The sequence below is a fragment of the Pygocentrus nattereri genome, chromosome 14 (assembly GCF_015220715.1).
Source record: "Pygocentrus nattereri isolate fPygNat1 chromosome 14, fPygNat1.pri, whole genome shotgun sequence".
Taxonomy (NCBI): domain Eukaryota; kingdom Metazoa; phylum Chordata; class Actinopteri; order Characiformes; family Serrasalmidae; genus Pygocentrus; species Pygocentrus nattereri.
This window is the reverse complement of record NC_051224.1, coordinates 32,715,620-32,742,883: the sequence shown is the minus strand read 5'-3', so window position 1 is coordinate 32,742,883 and position 27,264 is coordinate 32,715,620. Positions and strand designations below refer to the sequence as shown.

Below are 27,264 nucleotides of genomic sequence, written 5' to 3'. Positions count from 1 at the left end.
ATGTTCAGCACTTGAGGCTTTCCGGCCTCCTGTGTGATGAACCGCAGTTGCAGTGTGAGACTTTATCCCCCAGGTAAGGACTCTTTCCGGGCTAGCTCAGTGACCCTATACCATGGTCAATGAACTCCCCCCACTAGCTATGGGAACCATGGAGTTGTGTGCTGCAACAGTTGCTTTGAGACTAGTGAGATGAATGAATGATGACACTGTTACCCACAACCAAACAAGACATCTGCATAGACATCCAGCTGTGTTTCACTACAGTAGGTCCTCAATGGGGGGAAATTTCTGCATAATTCAATCATAGAGAGGTCTTGAAAATCATTCAGGCAGTTTTGATTTGAATTGTTATAGTCTAGAAAAAAATGGTTTATAAACCATTTCTGTATATTATAAAATGCTTATTATTTTAACACCATGACATTCAATTTGCTGGAAACTTGTTTAGAACCGTGCATGTATTTTGAGTGAACTGTAGGGTGTCTGTATGTGAATGATTTGATAACAGACATGATGGAACACTGGAACACTTTGACTGATCAGCAAAATCAGCAGATTTCAGTTCTCAGTTTGGAGCAGTAGGTGAAATACTGAAATATACAGTAGCATTGACATAGATCAAGACACAGTGGATGATTTCACCACAAGAAGTGCTCTTTATTAATCCCCAGGGCAGAAAGGCACATACAAAGCATTGAACTCATGGTCGTCAAACCTCAACATGAAACACTCAAACCCCTGGACACAGAATAACACAGTAAATAGATATACATACTTTTAAATGAACAAACAATGACATTAACAAAAAGTCATTTTTAGGAGCATCTGCATGTACCATGGGCCAGCTTTCACAGCCACACATCCCGAGTTCCTTGGAGCAAATGCCAGCCAGAAGGGGTAAAGGCAAGCAAAGCAGTGCCAAGAGAGATACCAGTTTCCATACCTGTCGCATTATGCATGGAGTGAAGAATCTTTCTATGGACTGTCAATGGAATTCTGACCTCATATGTTCTTTGTGAAGGATCCATGTAAAGAGATGTGTTTTTTAAACTATTGAAGGCCATACTTACTTTCAGTGATGACTGGACTCTGCTAATTAAAGCAAGTTTCATGTAGACCTTTCAATCAAAGACAATCACTAAAAGTGCTTTGTCTACAGTTACATTCAATTCACAAGGCTAAATGATTTGTTAGTTGGATGGGCAAATTTTTATTGTCAATTCAGTCCACCAGTGTCCTTAATTATCAGAATGACCTCAGCCTGTTTTCTTTTTTTCTCTACTGACGGTTGTATTTTGCTGATTGTTCCAGTTGTGTGAGATGGTTTATCTCCTGTAATGATGCTCTCTGTCTTCTTGTTCCAGGTTCTCCTCTTCCTTACCTAGGAGCGTCAGAGTGGAAGAGAATTGTGAGATGATCTTGTAACTAAGCAACAATGACACCACTTTTGCCTCCCATATTTACATCAGTTTAAATAATATATAAAGACTCTTACATGACTAGGCCTGTCACAATTAGTAAAGAAACACCTAATCATGGTTATGTCTGGTTGACCACCCCAGTCTTGTGCTCACTCCTTGCCAAGACTCAATGCATCCAGAATGGCAGCAGGGGTCTCAAGGTGGTCTCAAGTGACTGATGCAGCTCCTGCCTTCACACGTGAAGGAATAATCGCCCTGTCCGGACTCTTCTACCACCCTCAGCTTGCTTGAGCATGCAAACCATGTGACAGTGCATCAACACACACCTGACAATGTCTTCGCCTCATCAACAGCCACTTTAAGTGGTAAAACAAGCTGCCATTTCCACAGTCTCCTGCTCCTCCTTCATGCCTGCTTCCCTTTTCCTTCCACATGTTTATTCCCCAATTTTCTCCCTAGCATATAGCCAAAATTCTAATCTGTTCAATACTATGCCTTGTATGTACTTAGTAAAATGTGATGCCTTCATATGTTAAGCCTTTTGGTCAACAGTTTGGCATGTCAGTTTATCAGGTAACCTAACCCACACTAATCACTAGTTTTATTCTGGCTGCATCAGTTCTCTTGTCTATAATGTTCACAGCCAGTGTACTGTTGACTAATGTTAACTGACCTCCATTTTCCTCCCTTCCCTCTTCCTTCATCCCACCTAATTTCCACCTCTTTATCCCTTTCTTTTACAGCCCACTCTCATTCTCTCTCCTTTCATCCAGCCCTTTTTCAGCTTTTATCCCTTGGAACTCCCTTTTGTTTCATCTTCCTTCTTTCTTCCTTCTTCATGCTCTTCTCTCATCATCTGTCTCTCTCCTTTCACCAACCCCTTTTTTGGTAGTCATTCTACTCCCTTCATCTCCTTCATCCATGGCACCTTTTCATTCCAGTTTTCCTACTCCTCAGTTTCCACCACCAACCTAATCCTTACCTGCTCGATCACCCATTTGCTGTTTCGTTGCCAACACAACACTTCTGGCCTAGTCTCTCCTCTTGACCAGCTCAACTAGTCTCATCACTTCCCACAGCATCAATGCTACTGTCTCTCCACCCTTCGTTCTTACTTGCCAGAGTCTGACTTTCAATATATCTTCCAGTTCTCTCTTGCCTGCACCTGTGGATCCAACGTTCACCTCCATCATTGGAATTCCACCTATTAAGGCATGGTGCGCCATGTGTCCTCTCACCTCCACTGGTGAAGGACTCACATCTCTGCCTCAATCAGTAAAGACTCAAATCCTATTTATTTTGTAACACCCTCCTTTCTTCATTGCCCCCATCATTATTGGCACCAGCAAACCTTTTTCGCTGAAGATTCAATTCATGTGTCTTGCATTTTGAAGCTTTTCAAGCTTACCACTCTCTCTGATCTACTGGAACATCCTTTGACCCAACTTCTCTTCTAGACAGTACTTATTACTGCACATTCTTAGTCCTTGGCAGTGCATCTACAACTAAGGTTGAAGAGCAGTTGCACTACTCTGACGTAGTTGCAGACATATATGCTGTGAAAATGTGATCGAGATGAATAAACCTCTGGCCTAAATAAATGGCAGTCTGGCACATGACGGTTATTGGCAAAACCTCAGGCCAACAACTGTGGATACATCGGTCTCATTGGTCAATATGCCTCGTCATGTAAAATTATTTGTCCAGTCCTACCTTCAGCTATTGCCTCCATCCACCACTACTGGTACTACCAGGATCTGGAATTCTTATCATTACTTTCTCAAGCATCATGCACCGTCTCCTGCTGCCTGGCATTCTCATTCTACCTCTCTATTACCCTGTTAACTTTTCTTCCCAAACCTACAAGTGACCCCATGGACTTTGTCATTTGGAACTTCACTGCCACTGTTGCCCGTGGCTTGCTAATCAGGGGTTCAGATACAGATGTCTGTTATGCAGCTCTCACCAACAAGTGATAAAAGTCTAATTTATCTGCTCCATTTTTCTTATCTCTTATCTTAATAGCAACTAATCAACTCCTCATTTTAAATCCAGCTGCCCCATATCCTGCTAGCATGTATATACATATCAAGTTCTACCCAAGCCATCACAGTTCTCATGTCATTGCTTCACAATCAGTTGTTTTAGTACAGAAAGCTCTGGATCAATCTCTCTCTCATCATGTGAAGGTCCCTTGATCACACCTCATTCATTCAAAGCCCTGAATAGTTCTGAAATTGATCTGGGAGTTCTTTGGTGGTCTGACCTCCTAGCTCCAGACAGATGCCACACAGATCTCCACCCCAAGTCCTCCCATATGTTGAAGGCATGGTCCAAATTCATGATTTTACAGCACTATGCTTGAGTTTTATTCTGGTTAAGGATATTTTCTGAATGTGCCTTTATTGTGCAGTAAACACAGAGCTCTTACTTTCTGCTGCTCTCTTGCTCTGTTTTCTTTGGATTCTGGCGTAGATGTGAAAGCCTCCTAACAATGACAGCAGAATAATAATCTCCAAAACCCACACTGACACAAACACAATGTCTCCTAAGAGAGAGAGAGAGAGAGAGAGAGAGAGAGACACAGAGAGAGAGACATTAGGCATAAAATATACCTTAAAGTATTACATTAGCTGTAAACACAATTAACAAGAAACTGAGCAATTGGATTGAAGGCAGTATAGACAGAAAATGGAATTTTGGTCAATAACTGTAACAACATCAATGACAATGAAAATGAAGCTGAATATGAATTTAGTACTATTATGTTCTAAGCAGAAATATACAACATAATTGAAATAAAGTGCTTAATGGATGTAATAAATAAATCAGTGTGAACTTTTATAATGGAAATTCAGTCCTGAAAACGTGCTGGCTGTATCTAGAACATATCTACTCAACTGCTACAGAGATGCTACAGTAGTCTCTAGAGTGGGCCTTACTAGTTTAAACTCTAGGAAAACCCCTTCTTGATGACATATCTCAAAGTTGAGAGGAAAACCTAGCTGAGCTGTTTTGGGGTGAACTTCCAGGGGTGGTGTGTTTGATAGGCGTAGACTTATGAGGAGCTGGGGTGGGGGACATGGCCCTACCATGTTGTGAGGGGGTGAACTGCCCTTCCCAACGACTTGCTCTGAATACATCAGGACTTTTTAACAATGTGTTGTGATTGATTTTGGTTGTTAAAGTTGACTTCTGTGTCTGGGTATCATTTATATATGTCTAACTATCATTAGCAGAGAGTCCAGTTTTGACCTTTTTCAGTTGGTACTCCCAACTGATCATCCTTTTATAATGTCTTGTTGAGGTATTTGATTTTTGTTGAAGTGGATAAAGTGCAGTTCTAGCCCTGTCGTTGCATTTCTGTACTTACAGCTCTCTAAGAACTCCACTGAAATGTGTTAGAAAGATCAGAGCCCTGTAAGAAAAACCAGCATAGACCAGCATGTCTGGTCACTAGCAAAACTATTACATGCTATGTTTTGGATGCTAGTATGGTGGTCAACCTATTTCTTTTAAAAAGGAGACAGTGGCTTTATTTTGCTAAAGCTTTAAAAAAAGCTTTATTTTGATGTTCATCTTCATCAGATAAAAATCTGAAAATATCTTGATAACATTTTGATGCTGTTTATTAGATTTATTCTGGGCAATGAATACCAAACTGAATCCATATTTCATCTGCGTAAATAGAAATGGAGATATTTTATATTTTTGTGTAAAGAAAATCCTTCATTTATTGGAATGAAATAAAGACTATTTAAGAGTTTTTCTCAAAGGGGACTTGGTATTCTAGGTTTATCATTAGTCTTAGCTAAGCCCCTTATAGACTTGGTCTTGACTTGATCTTGACTTGCCATGGTCATGGACTCAAAGGTGGTCTTGACTACAGCCCTACTTCTCTGTTCTTGATTAAGGGACTCCACATCTTAATATTCTTATAAATTTATAATGTGACATCCTTCACATTAATAATTAGTATGAAACACTTACAGTAGGTTGAGACAGATGCTGATTAGTGCCCCCCAAAGTTGAAATGAAACCACCATGTCACTGTTTTAGACGTATAAGTAATAATACTTCTTTACAATGACCTTGTTTTAAAGTAAGTAGCTTTTAGACTTTGAGGTCTAAAAAATCTGTCCGCTATGGAAGAAGACATTTCAAATTATTTTAAGAATTTAACTAGACAGACATCCTGCTTTATAAACTCATTCCAAAAACAGTGAATTCTTAAAATAAGTGAAGTTGTCCTGAAATTTCAGAATGAAATTGATCTTCTTTTATCTTAAAATGAAAATACAAAGATTTTCATTAAGATTTCATTGTTTGCAGTGTCAAAACATTTGCATCAAATTTTTTAATCTGTGGAGTTAATAAAGCAGTTTATTGTGAAGTTATACTGCTTTTTAACATTGATGCCTCATTCTTCTGCCCTCAGTTAACTGTCATGTAATTAACCTAGACAGCGAGCTAAACATTAATGGGTTCAGCAATGATGAGATGGTGTGACGTTGTCTTCTGTTCTTTACTGAGACACATTTTTACTGTAAAACTGTAACAAAAGGAGAATCCAGGATGTATATAAATGGTTTGTCATAAAATAAATTCACTTCCATAAACATACTGTCACAAGTTGTTACATGAATAAACTAATGAACGAACATTCACGTGCCCTTTAGCCAAAACTAGCATAGACAGAACTGAAGCCTAGTAGCATTAGCCTATTCTCACCTCCGCTAGGAAACTGGTCTATAAACAGAATCATAAAAGAAACTACAATCAACACAAAATGCTACATAACATTGTGTGGTTCTTACACTTACAGATTATGAATTGCCAAGGCTCACAGATGATACGAGGATTGGTTTTGTGTTCGAAAGCTTGACCATGACACGGCTGCTTCCCTAACCTACTTGCTGCTTATAGCCACTCGCCATTAGATGGCACTAAGAGTCAAAAGCGGAAAAACAACAAATGTAGCAAGGCTGACCCCTTGTGACGGAAAAGAGAATTCAACTGTTGACCAACTGGGATTAAAACAAATGAACAAACCCTGCTGCAAGTGCGCGGGACGGAACACTCATTTTGAGGAGCATTTTCAGGAATGTATCTTATTTTAAGATATAGAGTGTTAATTTAAGACACTTTTACTTAAGAACAATGTTTCCCTAATATTGAACTTGAAGCTTGTTCAAACATTTTATTTCAAGAATTTTGTACCAAATTAGGTTTAAGTGCATTTGTGACACTGATTTTCCTGCAGTGTTATCTTTATCAAGCTATTCTCTTATTCTGAAAACTGAGAGGCACTTGAGGGTTAGAGGAGCAATCAGTCACTGCCAGACTTGTACCACTACCTGATTGTGTCCTTGGTGTCACTTTAGGCTTCAGAGTTGAAATGGGGGTCACAGTTGTAGGATCTATAATTACACACCAACAGAGCATCAATTGTGATGAAGAGAAAAGTATGTCACTTAAATAGTTTTTAGGGGATAAGTTACATTTTCTAAGTTTCCTGCAATGTCATAAAAATAGGGTGATACAACAAAACACTTCTGCCTTATAGATACAAAACAAATTCAAATGTATACTGCAAATATGCTGAAATCCCATAAACCCCCACTCTAGATACCCTTTATTATGAAGTATGCATTCAGTCTACTTTTCAATTTCAATGATTGGGCCTAACTGTAAAAACATGATTTATTATGGAGTGATAAGCAGGCGTGTACCCTGGATCTACACCTTGATTAAACCTACATGAACTATGTCAGAATAGTTTATGAAGTGAGTCCTAGTGGGTGATAGATCTTCAGGACAAGTGTTGGGCTCCACATGGTGAAATTAAAAACCGAGGAAATATAACAGCATGAGAGATCATTTAATTTCACACATCACCTGCTTGGGGTTCTGCCTTGAAAGCTGTGTCTAATAAAACTTTCACAGTTGAAGCACTGTTGTTGTTGTTGTTGTTGTTGTTGCTGTTGATTTTTTTTTCTCATGTAAATCTTTAAAAAGACAAGACTTACCAGGACACTGCTGTATCTCAATAGTTTTTTTCCCATGGCTAACATGATTCTGAGCATAGCAGGTGACACTTCCATGAACTTCCTTGTCCAGCAGAAGAGTCTGGTTCACATCAGCCAGTTGGTGTGTATGTTGGAAAGTCCAGCTGTATTGCACATTATCTCCATCAGACGAACAGTAAACGTTCCTCTTCTCAATTGATAAGCAGCTGTCTGTCACAGTCACTGAGGACACCACAGCTGCAAATTATAGATCAACAGCTCAGTGTAGATTACAGTCTAGATTAGAGTTCAGTCTAGATTACAGTACAGTCCAGGTTACAGCTCAATCTGTATTATACCTAAATCTAAATTACCGTCTAGTCTAGATTACAAGATTATCTGCCTAGACTACAGATAAATATCAGCTCCATCTAGATTACAGGCAAGTCTAGACTACAGTTCTGTCTATATTAGAGCTCAGTCTAGATTACACCTCAGTGTAACTGATCATTTAGTCTGTTTAACATTTTATGCACTAATAATGTTATTTGGCTGCCTGAATTTCTCCACCACTTCATTTTCTTTAAATACTGAGTGAGACAGTGACGTATCTACAACTACATTTATTTTTATTTCTCAATACAAGAACTTACAATCAAAGCCACTGATCATTTGTAAAAACTTGAAAGATATTTATAAATATGGTACAAAAAATGTGATCTTGACCATTAAAATCTATTTGATTCATTTAATGTTCCTCATTGTGATTACTATAAATTTGTTATATTGCATGTTTATTATATTTTTACTTGTTTAGAGGCATTTTAATTAGTCTGTTATCTCAAGATATTGGGAGATCATTTTCTTGTTGTATGAAAATAGGCAAATTATCTGCCAGTGTAGTGAGATAATCTCACTGACTAACATCACTTAAAAAATACCAAGAGGGAACTTAAATAATCTCGTAATGAGCTTAGAACAGTGTCAACATGAGAAATATTAGATTTCTCTACAGGATTTCACAAATCTTCACTTACAATATATCAATTTTTGCAGGACATCATTTAAAAATCTAAAATTTAATGTCATTATACGGTTTGTAAAAAGCAGTACTAAACTCATATTGTGGTCCTACTTGGTCTACCGAAATTCTCCATTAGGAATTTATATGAGTTCATTAGTAAATATAGTAGTTTTATGTTTTGGTTACTGTGTGATGTGATTAGAGGTTGTGTAGACCCACCTTCAATAACCAGCTGGAGATGATAAACTCTGTTATTCCCTCTTGAATCAAATGTATCTAAAATGTATCTTCCTGAGTCTCTTTTCTCTGCACTGCTGATTATCATGGTTCTGTTATCAGCAACAAACTGCCATCTTGGATAATCTGGATGTTTTAATGTGATTTTATGGTTTATAAATTTGAAAATACGCTCAGTAGGAGCTCCATTGATGATCTTCTTTAAGTGTAATTCATACTCATATGGCAGCTGCAGGTACAGCGGTCGTCCCACAGCTCCATAACATGGATCACTCTGATTAAATCTACAAACAGGGTTCATGGACAGCAAACCTGCAGAGGAAGAACAGCAAGAAGATTCTGTCATTAATCTGATACAGTGAAGTGTCGTCTACTGTATTCACCTCTAACACACTCTAAACAGCCTGTTTATACCAGAGAGCTGAGATTAAACACCGAGTCACAGTTTTCAGTGAAGAGCTAAATGTGTAAAGGAGTGAATGTTTCTGGGGAGAAGAAATAAGGAATGGAAGAAATGAGCAGCAGAACGTAAGATGTTTAAATTGTTTTAATAATTAGGATTTTTAATTTTATTTCTAGAAAAATAACAATTGCAGTCTAAGTCAGTGTCAAAGGGGAATTCCACAGTTTTTTTTTATTTCTACATAAAGTGGTAAATTGTTCACAGCGCTGGTGATCGAAATTTGACATCTGAAGAGTTTAATGTTCTCCAAATTCTCTTCTGCTTGCCAGATATGAACGCTTAAATCTGGCAATATAAAATGAATGATCTTGTTTTGAAAGTATTTCCCAGTTTCTATCTTTGATCTAATGATATATTCTCAAATAGATCAGAACTCAGTTAGTCAGGAAATCTTAAAATAGAGCATAATAAGTACCAATAACTGCAGAGTTACACGACACTGGAATTAATTCATTTCCACTTAAATATGTATTTTCTTTTTTTTCAGTGTTCTAAAAGTAACAATGCAAAAATGATGATATTATAATAAACAGCATGTTTCACTTGTTACTGTACTGGAGCAAGTCTGATTTCAATTAATTTGATCTAAAAAAGCAGCATTTTTTACTTCTTTCAGGCTTTAAAACACTTTTCAGAACCTACTTGTTTCTACACTGGAACCTATTTTAAGATTTCCTGTCAAGTAAAATGATCTTCCTGGATGAGCTGATCATCTCACTGGTATTAAGTCTTAAGTATTACAGGAAGTGGTTATGAAAATGTGGCCTGATGTCTGAGACACAGCTTTAAGATAGTTTAGTGAAGGTTTTGTCCTGGAAGGTAAAATTTGACATAATCAATATTACATATTAAAACTCATAATAATCACAAAACAACACTTATGATAAACACATTTAAAGTGACAGCTTGTCAGGGGTCCAGAGCTAACCAGCCCGGACCCTTATAATATTACACAAGGGCATGTTAACTGAATCCTTAAACTCAGAGGGAGAGAGAGAGAGAGAGAGAGAGAGACAGAGGGAGAGAGAGAGAGAGGGAGAGAGAGAGAGAGTAAGCATGAGAGCATGCATGGGAGAAATGTGTGAGTTTGTGAAACACACACACACACACACACACACACACACACACACACACACACATGCCTATCCCAGCCGTTACTGGGTGGAAGGCAGGAAACACCGTGGACAGGTCACCGGTCACACACATTCCCACCTAGGGGCAACTTAGCATGTCCCATTGGCCTGACTGTATGTCTTTCGACTGGTGGAGGAAACCGGAGCACCTGGAGGAAACCCTTCTTGCTGTGAGGCGACAGCGCTGCCCACTGCGCCACCGTACCTCCCCCAACCCCAACCAGTAACAATTTTACAGCATGACCAATTATCTTTCATCTTCCATATCTTTTATACTAATATATATTTTAAACGTTCTATCTTTTTTCAAATATATATAAAATCTGTAGGTAAAATATGTCACTTTAAGCAGGACATTTGAGAGAGTGTAACAGACATGACCTATGTAGAAAAAGGCACATCAGTTAAAAATAATAATAATATGTTATGACTATATGCCAAAGCAATTTTACAGTCAACTGGGCAGGGCTCTGGATTTTTGTGTGCTCCTTCAACATCCTGGCTTCTATCACTTTTTTCATAAAAATGTATATTCAAAAATTCCTGTCCCACATTTTCATGTCACGACCGAAACACAATGAGTTTTAGGTCATATGAAGAGTCTTATTTCATCCACACCCCTGCATTTTAGAGCAGGACATGAGACTGCATCCCTGTCCCTCATGACCACCTGGTGAGCAGATTCCATTTTTTGAAGTACATATTTCTGAAAGTTTATAACATCAAGAAATGTCACTATCGAAACTCATATTTTCTGCAATTAGGTAAACATTTTTGTGTTTCAATGAAAAACATTACAATTTTATGTGTGTACAACTGTTCAAAGCTGTGTTTGCTCCTCATGTACAGATGTTTTTGAGTCCTGCTAAAATTCTCACTGCTGAAACAGTCACTACAAACATCTGGTAAAGTTTTGGTAGAGTTATGATTCTGTTAGTACTGACAAAATCTAATTTTCAATGAGTTCTTTTAACAAAATAAACTTGAGTTATATGGTCACTCAAAACAGAAAGATTTTAGTCTAAAGCCCAAGTCATTTAAAAGTCTGAAATGAGTTTTAGGCTCTGGCTTTGCACCAGTTCAGTAGAAAGATGCATAGAAACTGAATTTTTGCTGCGGTCATCAAAAAGTGTGAAGCGGTAAATCATAAAAAGAAATGCTACTGCAGAAAACTTACCCACTCCAGCTTCAGTGAACATCACCAAGATTCCAAAGATGACCAGCATTTTCATTTAGTCCAGAGAACAAAGATCAAATCAGTCAGGTGTCGCCTCCACTCTGATCACTGTGAGACTTTATGCTACAGAAAAATGGAAAAGAGGAAGCGTCATTTCATTTGTGTAAGAGCTCATTTCCTACTATCGCTTTAGAAACAGGCAGATATTATTGGGATTGTCCGTATAATTGAGCTTTAGTCCGTTATTTCAGTTTCTGGACATTTGGCTTTGGTGTTAATCAGGTCCATAGAAAATCATCCACATTATATAATATATTATATTTACTTTTTTAAATTTCCACATTATGCAAATCATGTCATTATATAATACAAAAAAACAAAACAAATGCTTAATTGATTTCACATTTTATCTTTTCCATCCATCCATCCATCCATCCATCATCTTCCGCTTCTCCGGGGTTCGGGTCGCGGGGGCAGCATCCTGAGCAATGAAGCCCAGACCTCCCTTTCCCCAGCCACTTCCACTAGCTCCCTGGGAAGGATTCCGAGGCACTCCCAGGCCAGCTGGGCGATATAGTCACGCCAGCGTGTCCTGGGTCTTCCCCGGGGTCTCCTCCCCGGTGGACTTGCCTGTGACACCTCCCAAGGGAGGCGTCCAGGAGGCATCCTAACAAGATGCCCGAACCACCTCAACTGGCTCCTCTCGACGTGAAGAAGCAGCGGCTCTACTCCGAGTCCCTCCCGGATGACCGAACTTCTCACCCTATCTCTAAGGGAGAGTCCAGCCACCCTGCGGAGGAAACTCATTTCGGCCGCTTGTATTCGCGATCTCGTTCTTTCGGTCATTACCCAAAGCTCATGACCATAGGTGAGGGTGGGAACATAGATCGACCAGTAAATCGAGAGCCTTGACTTATGGCTCAGCTCTTTCTTTACCACAACAGACCGGTAAAGAGCCCGCATCACTGCTGACCCAGCACCAATCCGCCTGTCAATCTCCCGCTCCCTTGTACCATCACTCGTGAACAAGACCCCGAGATACTTAAACTCCTCCACTTGAGGCAAGAGCTCATCCCCGACCCAGAGAGGGCTCTCCACCCTTTCCCACGTGAGAACCATGGCCTCGGATTTGGAGGTACTGATCCTCATCCCGGCCGCTTCACACTCGGCTGCAAACCGATCCAGTGAAAGCTGAAGTTCACGGCCTGATGTCCCCAATAGGACCACATCATCTGCAAACAGCAGCGATGTGACCCTGAGGTCACCAAACCGGACACCCTCCATCCCCTGACTGCGCCTAGAAATTCTATCCATAAAAATTATGAATAGAATCGGTGACAAAGGGCAGCCCTGACGGAGTCCAACTCTCACTGGGAAAAAGTCTGACTTACTGCCGGCCATGCGAACCAAGCTCCTGCTTTGTTTGTACAGGGCCTGAATGGCTCGTAGCAAAGAGCCATGTACCCCGTACTCCCGAAGCACCTCCCACAGAATACCCCGGGGAACACAGTCGAATGCCTTCTCCAAATCCACAAAGCACATGTGGACTGGTTGGGCAAACTCCCATGAACCCTCGAGAATCCTGGAGAGGGTAAAGAGTTGGTCCAGTGTTCCACGACCAGGGCGGAACCCGCACTGCTCCTCCTGAATCCGAGGTTCGACTATAAGCCGGACTCTCTTCTCCAGTACCCTTGCATAGACCTTACCAGGGAGGCTGAGGAGTGTGATTCCCCTGTAGTTGGAACACACCCTCCGGTCCCCCTTTTTAAAAAGAGGCACCACCACCCCAGTCTGCCAATCAAGTGGCACCACCCCCGATGTCCACGCAATGTTGAAAAGGCGTGTCAGCCAAGTCAGCCCCACAACATCCAGAGCCTTGAGGAACTCGGGACGGATCTCATCCACCCCTGCAGCCCTGCCGCCAAGGAGCTTTTTAACTACCTTAGCGACTTCGGCCTCAGTAATGGACAAGCCTATTCCCATGTCCCCAGACTCTGCCTCCTCACTGGAGAACGTGTTGGTGGGATTGAGATGGTCCTCAAAGTATTCCTTCCACCGCCCAATGACGTCTTCAGTCGAAGTCAGCAGCACACCATCTCCACTATATACAGTGCTAGTGGCACACTGCTTTCCCCTTCTGAGTTGCCTGACGGTTTGCCAGAATCTTTTCGGAGCCGACTTAAAGTCACTTTCCAAGGCCTCACCGAACTCTTCCCACACCCGGGTTTTTTGCCTTGGCAACGACTGAAGCCGCAGATCGCTTGGCCTGTCGATACCTGCCAGCTGCCTCTGGTGTCCTACAGGCCAACCATGTCCGGTAGGACCCCTTCTTCAGCTTGACGGCATCTCTCACCTGGGGTGTCCAGGCACCAACTACCTTGCGACCACAGCTACAGTCAGCCGCTTCAACAATGGAGGAGCGGAACATGGCCCATTCTGAGTCAATGTCCCCCACCTCCCCCGATATCTGGTCAAAGTTCTGACGGAGGTGTGAGTTGAAGATCAATCTGACAGGTTCTTCTGCCAGACGTTCCCAGCAAACCCTCACTATACGTTTGGGTTTGCCTGGTCTGACTGGCATCTTCCCCCACCACCTGATCCAACTCACCACCAGGTGGTGATCAGTTGACAGCTCAGCTCCTCTCTTTACCTGAGTGTCCAGTACACATGGCCGCAAGTCCGCTGACACGACTACAAAGTCAATCATTGAACTGCGGCCTAGGGTGTCCTGGTGCCATGTGCACTTATGGACATCCTTGTGTTCAAACATGGTGTTCGTTATGGACAAACTGTGGTTTGCACAGAAGTCCAAAAACTGAACACCACTCGGGTTCAGATCAGAGAGGCCATTCCTCCCAATCACACCCCTCCAGGTCTTACTGTCGTTGCCCACGTGAGCGTTGAAGTCCCCCAGTAGGACAATAGAGTCTCCAGGAGGAGCACTTTCAAGCACCCCTTCCAAGGACTCTATGAAGGCTGGGTATTCTGAACTGCTGTTCGGTGCATAAGCACAGACAACAGTCAGGACCCGTTCCCCAACCCGAAGGCGTAGGGAAGCTACCCTCTCGTCCACCGGGGAAAACCCCAACATACAGGCGCCGAGTCGAGGGGCTATGAGAAAGCCCACACCTGCCCGCCGCCTCTCACCATGGGCAACTCCAGAAAAGAAAAAAGTCCAGCCCCTCTCAAGGAGATTGGACCCAGAGCCCAAACTGTGTGTTGAGGTGAGCCCGACTATATCTAGCCGGTATCTCTCGACCTCGCGCACCAACTCAGGCTCCTTCCCTGCCAGTGAGGTAACGTTCCAAGTTCCAAAAGCCAGTTTCAGCAACCGAGGATCAGAACGCCAAGGCCCACGCCTTCGGACACTGCCCGATCCACAATGCACTGCACCCCTACTACTGCCCCTCCCATCGGTGGTGGGTCGATGGGAGGGGTTTATCTTTTCCGGTCATTGTAATTTTAACACTAAAAAGTTTGGTCAGCAGGGGGAGCAGATCTACCACAAACTCCAACTACAAGCACAGCTCTTGCTTTATGAGTCACTGAATGCTTCTTTGTTATTGGTTTCCTACCAAAACATCTGCATGATTTAGTGCACTATTATGTAAATGATATGTAAATGAGGTGGTGGTTGGCTGGCACTTGATTTCATGCACTAAAGCTGATTCATCGTTTGCAGACAAATCTCCACAGAGCAGTTCGTGCAGTATTAGAGGTGGTCTAATCTGCTCACTTTATATGTGAATTTGATGAGTAAGGTTTCTTTTGTGTGTGCAGTTGTAGAGAAAATGCACTGCAAATACATTAATTAATAAAAACAATGTGCAAACTTTTTACCCTCACTGTCTATACAGTCACATAAATAGCTTGATCAAATGTCATGTTCTGTTCACTTTCTACGTGAATATAAGTGCATACCTTTGGTGGAGAACCCACGTCTGTGTAATGAGTAGAATATGTGGCAGTTGGAGTATTTTATGTTTTCCAGTATGTTCAACTAGAAATTGTGCACTAACATGCAGAAAAAAATGGAATCTTAAGGTTTGTTCAAGTTGTTGCTACATACACACACACACACACACACACATCCCTCATAACAGAGCTCACAGAATGATGACTATGTTGTTTTTTACGTCATGTTTTTCTTCTTTTTCATCCTTTTCTCACACTTTTCTTCCAATAATGCAGCTCAATCTATAACATAGAGACTCCATTAGAATTTTGGTTTGGACAATTTTCTTTTCACCTTTTCAGACTGTCAAGCTTACAAGCACTGCATCACCAATTCACTACATTATCAGCATGATTCACTGCAAAATGCAAAAGCATAAGATACCAAGACATATTACCTAATATTAAAAACAAACCCATTGATATGATAGAAAATCAGCTGTAAATTAAAAGATGCAAAATGTGAACCAAGTATTGTTATTGATCAGTTATATAATTATATAATGCAAAGAAAAATATAGTGAAATATAAAACACTACTTCTTCACATTTCTGTAATTGCATAGTTCCACATTTTAAGGCACTGAGTATTAGTGAGGAAGCACCAGGACGCTTCTCTATAAAAGATTTTCATCTCAGTGAATCTTCCTGTTTACATAAAAGGTAATCAACCTACTGTGTGAGGCTCCCGTCCACATCAGCAGCAGAACAACGATGACCTGCAGTTTGTCAGGTTCCAGAACACAAACAGTGACCGACTGACTCTGATCAAAAATCTAGAAAATGGATGTTGCTTGAAACACACTCTGTTCTTTATCCTGTTAATGGTGATAAGTCCGTCCCCCAACTTCAGCTGAACATCACTGACAGTCTTTTAGAAAGAAACAAGGAGGAAGTTTATTTTTGTTTGAGTTACTTCCTGAGTTCACAACAACTACAGTGTGAGTTTTAACAGAAAACTGATGATGATGATGATGATAATCAGCTTCACTGTGAACAAGTGCTGTAATTTCACAGAAAACATTTCTAAAAGCGTCCTGTCTTCATTTGCCTCATTTTAAAGGAACATTCATTTAAATGTACTTTTAAAAAGCATATGTAAAACTTTAGTACATACTTTTAATGTTTACTCTTTGAACACACTTTAATACATAGTAAACAGAAACTTTACAAAGTTGGAACAACAAAGTTTTGGAACAACAAAAAATTAAATGAACTGAATACATAGTAAATGCATATACTTGTGCTTTTGAGTGCTGGTTTCATGAGCAACTTATGTAACACTTAAAAAAGAAGTAATTGGTAGTCAGAACTGTTATTATATTTTGAATATGAGCCTAGATGTACTGATACACCAGTGCTTCCATACTTTTCATATTAATACAGCATGCAGTGAGTAATCTTTCTATGGACCTTCTATGGAATTCTCTTCTCATATGTTCTTAACTAGATGTCTTTTTCAAGCTGTTGAAGGCCATACTTTCTTCCAGTGATGAAGTTGGGTTGAACTCACCCTGAAAAAACAATCCCTAAAACTGATCAAATTTAATCTATAATTCTAAATAATTTTGTTACTTGGACTGGATAGTTTTCATAGTCAATTTAGTCCACCAGTGTCCTTAATTATCTGAATGACCTCAGTCTGTTTTCTTTGTTCTCCTTAGTTGACGGGTCTCTTCTGCTGATGGTGCGGGATTCAGGTTGTCTAACTTGAAAAGTCTGATGGTTTATTTCTTCTTGTGTTCTTGATCCAGGTTGGTGTACAGACCCTCCTCCACCTCCTCTTCCTTACCTAGGAGCAATGGAAACATCACCATTGTTAAGATCTAAGCTTAAAGCAGGTATCAAGACTTTTTAATGGCTCTGATTGCATGAAATCTGACCAAATTGCTCTTGTTCATTATAATTCAGGTGCAGTTGCGGGCTGGAGGTTAGGGAACTGTCCCTGTGACCGGAAGGTTGCCGGTTCGATCCGCAGCACCGACAGTCCATGATTGAGGTTTACTTGAGCAAGAAACCTAACCCCCAATTGCTCCCCGGGCGCCGTGGATAGGGCTGCCCACTGCTCCAGGCAAGTGTGCTCACTGCCCCCTAGTGTCTGTGTCCTCACTAGTGTGTGTATGTGGTGCTTCACTTCACAGATGGGTTAAATGCAGAGGTGGAATTTCCCCGTTTGTGGGATTAAAAAAGTATCACTTAATTCATATTCAATCATTTTTGATAATTTGACCACAGCATTCTGAAAGTAACCCAGGCTGGAACTTTACAGTGGGCATAATATTTGCTGCTACAACATTGCTCTTTCATATTTAGCTAACATTTGATGGCCAAGGCAATTATATACAAATGTCGAATATGAGATGACCTTGAAACTGAGCAACACTGACCACCACCTTCCATATTTACATCGTTTACATCATCAGTTGTCTTTTCTTTCCAGACCTACAAGTGACCCCCTGTACTTTGCCAATTGGAGCACCACTGCAGATGACAAGTTCTCCACTTCATGTAATCTGACCACAATCCTTCTAGTAATTTTAATACAACTCATCCAGAGATCTAGCCCAAATTCATCATTTGTCTCAACATATCAATGCACTGAACTTCAACCCCATCAGCCAATCCTTCATGTTTTATCACAGCAGCTCTCCTCCATCTCCCAAGTCTTTTTTTAACTGTCCCAGCCTCCGAATGGTCCACTCATCTTCTTGGCTCCATCTCTCGTCCCCCTCACATCTGATGCTTCACCACACAGATGCCATTTCCTTTCAGGTCTCTCCACTCTCGACTGCCTCTCTCTTTCAACCACTCCTGCTCTTTTTACCCTGGGTCACCATTGCATCTCAATGCACAGCAAATCCCATCAGTATTCCCTCCTTTCCCTTAAAATGGACTGACATTGATTCATTTGTGAAGATGCTGGCCTGTGCCCCTGGGAACCTGCTGCTCTCCAAGTCATTTGGGTCACACTTCTGCCATCGTTGATTTGGCATCCCCCATACTGCTGACTTTGCTCTCATATTCCGTTCAGTCCTCACTCCATGAGATCCATGTCAATTCATCAACTCTGACCTTCTAGAAGCTTGAATTTCAAGCAAGTGATCCTCATCCACCATCATAATTGAACAAACATTCTATTGCCAATAGGATCCTCCATGCCAAACTATGTCAAACATTGACCAGAGCATCATTCAGCTGCCTCTGCCTATCATCACATCCATCACCAAATCACATATGCAGCCACTACCTTCTAACAGCCGTCCCTACTCATTGTCCATTTCTTTCAGTAAGTTATAATTTGCTGATTCTCATCCAACCCTTTACCTGCCAAATTTAACTCATTCTTCACAAACTAGTATCAACCAGAGGAGGATGGGTTCCCCTGTTGAGGCCTGATTTCTCTCAAGGTTTCATCCTCATGCTTCTGGGCCTATTTCCTTGCCACTGTTGCCCTCAGCTTGCTCATCAGGAGTTCACACCCATTTGTCTGTATCTCTCACCATCAGGCCATAAAACTTTTTTTTAAATCCAGCTCCCCCATATCCCACTGGCAAATATTCATACCAAGTCCTACCAAAGTTGCTTATTTTGTCACTACTTCAGAATCAGATCTTGTAGTATACAAACCTGTGGATCACTGTCTTTCTCATTATGTGAAGGTACCTTGATCATACTCCTCATTTATTCAAAGACCTGAACAGTTCTAAAATTCAACCTGGAGTTCTTTGGAGGTGTGGTCTCCTAACTCCAAATGAAAGCCCCCAGAACTCCACCTCAAGTCCTCCCTCAATAAATCTTCCCTCAGGCTAGCACCACATGTTCAAGACATGGTCCAAATTCATGATCATCACAGCCCTATCTTTGAGTTTTCTGAATGTGGCTTTAATGTGCAGTAAACTAAGAGCTCTTACTTTCTGCTGCTCTGTTGGTCTGTTTTCTTTGGATTCTGGCATAGATGTGGAAACCTCCAAACAATGACAGCAGAATAGTAATCTCCAAAACCTTCACAAACACATACACAATGTCTCCTGAGAGAGAGAGAGAGAGAGACAGAGAGAGAGAGAGAGAGAGAGAGAGAGAGAGAGAGAGAGAGAGAGATTAGGCATGGAATATACCTTAAAGTTTACATTACATATTCACAAACAAAATTGAAGACAGTATAGAGAAGGAATGGAATTTTACTCAGTAACTGTAACATCAATGTTGACAATGAAAATTCTTACATTTTATGCACTAATAATGTTATTTGGCTGCCTGAATTTCTCCACCACTTCATTTTCTTTAAATACTGAGTGAGACAGTGACGTATCTACAACTACATTTATTTTTATTTCTCAATACAAGAACTTACAATCAAAGCCACTGATCATTTGTAAAAAGATGAAAGATATTTATAAATATGGTACAAAAAATGTGATCTTGACCATTAAAATCTATTTGATTCATTTAATGTTCCTCATTGTGATTACTATAAATTTGTTATATTGCAGGTTTATTATATTTGTACTTGTTTAGAGGCATTTTAATTAGTCTGTTATCTCATGATATTGGGAGATAATTTTCTTGTTGTATGAAAAAAGACAAATTATCTGCCAGTGTAGTGAGATAATCTCACTGACTAACATCACTTAAAAAATACCAAGAGGGAACTTAAATAATCTCGTAATGAGCTTAGAACAGTGTCAACATGAGAAATATTAGATTTCTCTACAGGATTTCACAAATCTTCACTTACAATATATCAATTTTTGCAGGACATCATTTAAAAATCTAAAATTTAATGTCATTATACGGTTTGTAAAAAGCAGTACTAAACTCATATTGTGGTCCTACTTGGTCTACCGAAATTCTCCATTAGGAATTTATATGAGTTAATTAGTAAATATAGTAGTTTTATGTTTTGGTTACTGTGTGATGTGATTAGAGGTTGTGTAGACCCACCTTCAATAACCAGCTGGAGATGATAATCGCCTCTTTCTCTCGCTGCTGAATCATATGTATATAAAGTGTATCTTCCTGAGTCTCTTTTCTCTGCACTGCTGATTATCATGGTTCTGTTATCAGTAACAAACTGCCATCTTGGATAATCTGGATGTTTTAATGTGATTTTATGGTTTATAAATTTGAAAATACGCTCAGCAGGAGCTCCATTGCTGTTCTTTTTTAAGTGTAATTCATCCTCAGATGGCAGCTGCAGGTACAGCGGTCGTCCCACAGCTCCATAACATGGATCACTCTGATTAAATCTACAAACAGGGTTCATGGACAGCAAACCTGCAGAGGAAGAACAGCAAGAAGATTCTGTCATTAATCTGATACAGTGAAGTGTCGTCTACTGTATTCACCTCTAACACACTTTAAACAGCCTGTTTATACCAGAGAGCTGAGATTAAACACCGAGTCACAGTTTTCAGTGAAGAGGTAAATGTGTAAAGGAGTGAATGTTTCTGGGGAGAAGAAATAAGGAATGGAAGAAATGAGCAGCAGAACTTAAGATGTTTAAATTGTTTTAATAATTAGGATTTTTAATTTTATTTCTAGAAAAATAACAATTGAATTCCATTGTTTTTTTTTATTTCTGCATAAAGTGGTAAATTGTTCACAGCGCTGGTGAAATTTGACATCTGAAGAGTTTAATGTTCTCCAAATTCTCTTCTGCTTGCCAGATATGAACGCTTAAATCTGGCAATATAAAATGAATGATCTTGTTTTGAAAGTATTTCCCAGTTTCTATCTTTGATCTAATGATATATTCTCAAATAGATCAGAACTCAGTTAGTCAGGAAATCTTAAACTTGAGCAATTTACCAGCAAAACAAGCTCCTGCATGTTGAATAAGTACCAATAACTGCAGAGTTACACGGCACTAGAATTAATTCATTTCCACTTAAATATGTATTTTCTTTCTTTTCAGTGTTCTAAAAGTAACAATGCAAAAATGATGATATTATAATAAACAGCATGTTTCACTTGTTACTGTACTGGAGCAAGTCTGATCTCAATTAATTTGATCTAAAAAAGCAGCATTTTTTACTTCTTTCAGGCTTTAAAACACTTTTCAGAACCTACTTGTTTCTACACTGGAACCTATTTTAAGATTTCTTGTCAAGTAAAATGATCTTCCTGGATGAGCTGATCATCTCACTGGTATTAAGTCTTAAGTATTACAGGAAGTGGTTATGAAAATGTGGCCTGATGTCTGAGACACAGCTTTAAGATAGTTTAGTGAAGGTTTTGTCCTGGAAGGTAAAATTTGACATAATCAATATTACATATTAAAACTCATAATAATCACAAAACAACACTTATGATAAACACATTTAAAGTGACAGCTTGTCAGGGTCCAGAGCTAACCAGCCCGGACCCTTATAATATTACACAAGGGCATGTTAACCGAATCCTTAAACTCAGAGACAAAGAGAGAGAGAGAGAGAGAGAGACAGAGAGAGAGAGAGAGAGAGAGAGAGAGAGAGAGAGAGGGGAGTGAGAGAGAAAGAGACAGAGAGAGAGGGGGGTGAGAGAGAGGGAGAGGGAGAGAGAGAGAGAGAGAGAGAGAGAGAGAGGGAGTGAGAGAGAGAGAGAGAGAGAGAGAGAGAGAGAGAGAGAGAGAGAGAGAGGGAGTGAGAGAGAGAGAGAGAGAGAGAGAGAGAGAGGGAGTAAGAGAGAGAGGGGGGACTGAGAGAGAAAGAGACAGAGAGAGAGAGAAAGAGAGAGAGAGAGAGAGAGAGAGAGAGGACAGGTCACCGGTCACACACATTCCCACCTAGGGGCAACTTAGCATGTCCCATTGGCCTGACTGTATGTCTTTCGACTGGTGGAGGAAACCGGAGCGCCTGGAGGAAACCCTTCTTGCTGTGAGGCGACAGCGCTGCCCACTGTGCCACCGTACCTCCCCCAACCCCAACCAGTCAAGAACAATTTTACAGCATGACCAATTATCTTTCATCTTCCATATCATTTTCATGTCACGACCGAAACACAATGAGTTTTAGGTCATATGAAGAGTCTTATTTCATCCACACCCCTGCATATTAGAGCAGGACATGAGACTGCATCCCTGTCCCTCATGACCACCTGGTGAGCAGATTCCATTTTTTGAAGTACATATTTCTGAAAGTTTATAACATCAAGAAATGTCACTATCGAAACGCATATTTTCTGCAATTAGGTAAACATTTTTTTGTGTTTCAATGAAAAACATTACAATTTTATGTGTGTACAACTGTTCAAAGCTGTGTTTGCTCCTCATGTCCAGATGTTTTTGAGTCCTGCTAAAATTCTCACTGCTGAAACAGTCACTACAAACATCTGGTAAAGTTTTGGTAGAGTTATGATTCTGTTAGTACTGACAAAATCTAATTTTCAATGAGTTCTTTTAACAAAATAAACTTGAGTTATATGGTCACTCAAAACAGAAAGATTTTAGTCTAAAGCCCAAGTCATTTAAAAGTCTGGAATGTGTTTTGGGCTCTGGCTTTGCACCAGTTCAGTAGAAAGATGCATAGAAACTGAGTTTTTGCTGCGGTCATCAAAAAGTGTGAAGCGGTAAATCTTAAAAAGAAATGCTACTGCAGAAAACTTACCCACTCCAGCTTCTGTGAACATCACCAAGATTCCCAAGATGACCAGCATTTTCATTTAGTCCAGAGAACAAAGATCAAAGCAGTCAGGCGTCGCCTCCAATCTGATCACTGTGAGACTTTATGCTACAGAAAAAGGGAAAAGAGGAAGCGTCATTTCATTTGTGTAAGAGCTCATTTCCTACTATCGCTTTAGAAACAGGCAGAGATTATTGGAATTGTCCGTATAATTGAGCTTTAGTCCGTTATTTCAGTTTCTGGAAATTTGGCTTTGGTGTTAATCAGGTCCATAGAAAATCATCCACATTATATAATATATTATATTTACTTTTTTAAACAGCAACATCTTTCAAAACAAGTTGGGACGGGCATGTTTACCACTCTGTTGCATCACATCGTCTCTATAAGTGTTCGAGCACTGATGAGACCACTTGCTGTAGTTTTGAAAGTGAAATGCCTTCCCTGATGTAAGATTTCACCTTTACAACAGTTCAATGTCTCCTCTGTTGTGTTTGTCATTTCATAATGCACCGAATGTTTTCACAAGGTGACCAGTCTGGACTGCAGGCAGGCCAGTTTAGCACTCACACTCAAATTTTGACTTGTTGGACCACAGGACACCTTTTCACTTCACCTCAGACCATCTTAAACGAGCTTGAGCCAGAGCGTTTTTGAATCCTGTTTCTATGTGTTTTTTCTTTGTGCTTTAGAGTTTTAACTTGCATTTGTGGAGGCAGACAGTGGTTTTCCTGAGTGTTCCTGAGCCCATGCAGTGATGTCCACTACAGAATCATGTCTGTTTTTAAAGCAGTGCTGCTTGAGGGCCCAAACTTCACAGCTATCCAATATCAGCTTTCAGCCTTGTCTCCTACATGCAGAGATTCTCTGAAATCTCTGAATCCTTAATGCTATTGTGTGCCACAGATGATCAAATCCACAAGTTCTTTACTATTTTACTACTGAGAAACTTTATTCTAGAATTGTTGCACAATTTTTCCACCCAGTCTTTCAGAGAGTGTGAACTCCTGCCCATCTTCACTTCTCAAAGACTCTGTGGAATATATGGAGTTATGACATAACTGAAGTTTGAGGAAAGACCACGCCTAAACTCCTCCTACTTAATTCTAGCTTCCTATAAATACCAGTGCTTCACTCCTCCTACTCGTGATGAATTTTCACCTCCCACCTCCTCCCCTTCTCGTGACCTACAGAAGCCATAGCAAAGTCTAGCCCAAAATTCCTCAGAGTTCCCCTCCTGTCATTATCTCACTTACCAAGGCGTGGGCTGCATTCCCAAAAAGCCCATTAACCAATAATATTCTGTTTTAATACCTCAACTTCATCACTGAGAGAAAATGCAGCATGTTTGCAGAAAATTCATCACAACGTGAAAGAAAAATGCATGATGATTTCTGATTTGGGGTGTTTCTAAACTATTTGCCAATCTTTCATCAACCTCTAATCTTAAACTGACAGTTCTTCTCCAGTTATAATGAAAGATTAACGGATTGAGGCCATGAGTTGAGTTTCTTATCATTTTTGGCCTTATTATATTCACTTCCAGCTTTAAAGTAGTAATATGTGGCCACCCCTTATTAAAAAATAATCACCACTTCACCCTATTGGGACTTCATATAACATAGTGGTAAATCTGAAAAATATTTTTTTAATGTGTTTGCCTTACAGTCCTGCATGTAACCATTAATAATAAATATCTTTTAATGATACATTTTTAATCAAATTATTGTTTCATCAAGATAAAACAAAGTGTCCAGCATCATGTAGCATATTTTACATAAATATTGGTATAAACAACATTCATGTAAAGAAATCGACAGAAAATATTCCATGTTCTATTCAAAGGAATATTACACTGGTTTTATGTTATGCTACTATGATATTTTAGGAAAATTACCACATTGTGCAAATCATGTCATCATACAATATTAAAAAATGCTTAATTCATGTCACATTTCATCTTTTCCAGTCATTGTGTTTTTAACCCTATAAAGTTTGGTCTGCAGGGGGAGCAGTTCTACCCAATGAGTGCATATCCTTGGTGGAGAACACACTTCTGTGCAATCAATAGAATGAATGGCATTTTAAAATTTGTAATATTTGATGTTTTCCAGTGTGTTAAACTAGAGCATTTGCAGGAAAAATGGAATGGTAAGGTTTCTGCTAATAACACAACCCTTTTCACCTTTTCAGGCCGTCAAGCTTACAAGCACTGCATCACCAGTTCACTACATTATCAGCATGATTCATTGCAAAATGCAAAATCATAAGATATCAAGACATCATCTAATATTAAAAACTAAGTGAACTAAGTATTATTATTGATTAATGATAAAATGATATGAAACAGAAGTGAAATGTAAATGACTACACACTTAGTATTAGTCATGAGTTGCCAGAATACTCCTGTGAAAAAAGATTGAAATAAAAAGTAATCAACCTACTGTGTGAGGCTCCCGTCCACATCAGTCACAGTACAACGATGACCTGCAGTTTGTCTGGTTTCAGAACACAGACAGTGACACACTGACTCTGATCAAAGTAGTAGAAAAAGGACGTTGCTTGAACCACACTTTGTTCTTCACCCATATAAGGGTGATGCGTCTGTTTCCTCATGTGAAGTGAACATCACTGACAGTCTTTAAGAAAAAATGAAGAGGAAGTTTATTTCTGTTTATGTGTTGCTTTCAGAGTTTCTGAGTTGCTTTCTAACAACCAGAGTGTGATTATTAACCGAAAACTGATGATCATCATCAGCTTCACAGTGAACAAATTTAGAAAAGTGTACTGTCTGCAGTTGCCCCTTGTTAAAAGAAAATGCATTTAAATGTTCTTTTAAAAGACATTTAAAAGAAAAAGCACAAACTTTTAATGTTTACACTTTGGACATATTTTCATACATAGTACATGGAACAACTTCCAAAGTTGTTCAACAAAGTTCCATTTTATAAAGTTGGAGCAAAGTTTTGGAACAACTTGCATGTGAGTTGAACAACTTGAGCAACTTGAAGTAAATTTAATTTGTAATTAACCTAATTTAAAAATATACATTAATGCATGAAGTATTTGGCTTTTGACTGCTTTTGACTGAACTCTAGCCTCCTGCTGATGGCTCAGACTGTGTGATGGAGAGTTTGATCATTGCTGTTCTCCTTTATCATTGTCCCCCTTTTGTTCTTGGCCTAGGTTGGTCCACAGAACCTCCTCCAACTTTTTGACAAAGCGTACATAGCAGCCGGCATTTTCAAATAATGTGAAAAATAAAAAATGAACATACAAGGTTTAGTTCCAAAAGTGAAGACACAGAGCTTCACAGAGCTTCATTTAAAACAGTCTTGACTGTCAAAGACCCACTTTGATCCACATATCATTTTTCACCACATGTGGAATTTCTATGGCCACTTTATTAGGAACCTCTAACAAATACTGGTCTACAGTTAAAGATAGTCGATGCACAGTTTGTCTTAGTCATCCCATACCTCTTCAACAGTGGTCTGTTTCTGACTACAGATCCACTCTTAGTTGGGTGTTTTTGGATTTTGAACCCCTGTTAACCCAGCATTGGCATGATGAGTATAAAGACCCAAGCAACTCTGCCTTACCGTAAACACACCAGCATCACATACACTACACTGTCAGTGTCACTGATGTGCTCAGAATGGCCCAGCACTTACATCATATCATGACAACATCAGCCCTGTGATCAGAAACTGTTTAAAAATGTGAGATGATGCATATTCTTGTGAATCTGTTAAAAACCATTCCTAAGTAGTTAATATTACAACTCTGATATTTAGTCCCTATGTACTGACTTACTGGAGGGGGACCAGTTAAGAGGGACACACACTCTCACGGACACAGGGACACCCCTGGGAGACGCATAGAGAGAGAGAGAAGGTGTGTTAGCAGTGTTGTTGCTAATTGTACTGTCCATAGCTGTTCGGTGGGAAATAAAAGAGAAGTTCTATCTCAATCTTGTAACCCGATTTTTCTCCCCTCTGAGCAAGAGACTTGGAGTTACTTGGAACTGCACTCAACTTTGAGGGTTACAATCTGTTCAGGGTACACGATATTTCAAATATATAGTTAATAGACTATAGTTAATGTAACAGGTGTTACTCTCAGCTGCTCTCTGTTTCTTGTAGATTCTGGTGTAGATGTAAAACGCTCCAACTAACAGAGGCAGCAGGACGATGACCTCAAAGAGCCACACTGACACAAACACCAGAAAACCTGATAAAAACAGAAAA

The 27,264-nt window shown here is 39.9% G+C and overlaps 1 protein-coding gene and 1 long non-coding RNA gene across 9 annotated transcripts; both read right to left on the bottom strand.

The window, feature by feature from the left end:
• Nucleotides 1-633: 633 nt before the first annotated feature.
• Nucleotides 634-25,531, bottom strand: LOC119265120 (carcinoembryonic antigen-related cell adhesion molecule 20-like). Of its 8 annotated transcripts, none has more exons than XM_037544700.1 (7): nucleotides 25,459-25,531; nucleotides 11,464-11,586; nucleotides 8,640-9,002; nucleotides 7,451-7,687; nucleotides 6,779-6,841; nucleotides 3,853-3,969; nucleotides 634-1,376 (listed from the first exon to the last, which is right to left on the bottom strand). In XM_037544700.1, exons 2-7 carry the CDS (start codon nucleotides 11,516-11,518, stop codon nucleotides 1,279-1,281), a joined length of 933 nt encoding a protein of 310 aa, XP_037400597.1. In that variant the 5' UTR covers nucleotides 11,519-11,586; nucleotides 25,459-25,531; the 3' UTR covers nucleotides 634-1,278. The 8 variants fall into 8 exon arrangements, with proteins under 8 accessions (XP_037400597.1, XP_037400601.1, XP_037400596.1 ...); XM_037544704.1 differs by lacking the exon at nucleotides 25,459-25,531 and adding an exon at nucleotides 16,093-16,223 and having other exon boundaries at nucleotides 634-1,381; XM_037544699.1 differs by lacking the exon at nucleotides 25,459-25,531 and adding an exon at nucleotides 16,093-16,223.
• LOC108416584 lies at nucleotides 5,928-6,455 on the bottom strand. Its single transcript, XR_001857224.2, has 2 exons — nucleotides 6,245-6,455; nucleotides 5,928-5,973 (listed from the first exon to the last, which is right to left on the bottom strand). It is a non-coding gene; the product is annotated as an uncharacterized LOC108416584 (long non-coding RNA).
• Nucleotides 25,532-27,264: the final 1,733 nt, after the last annotated feature.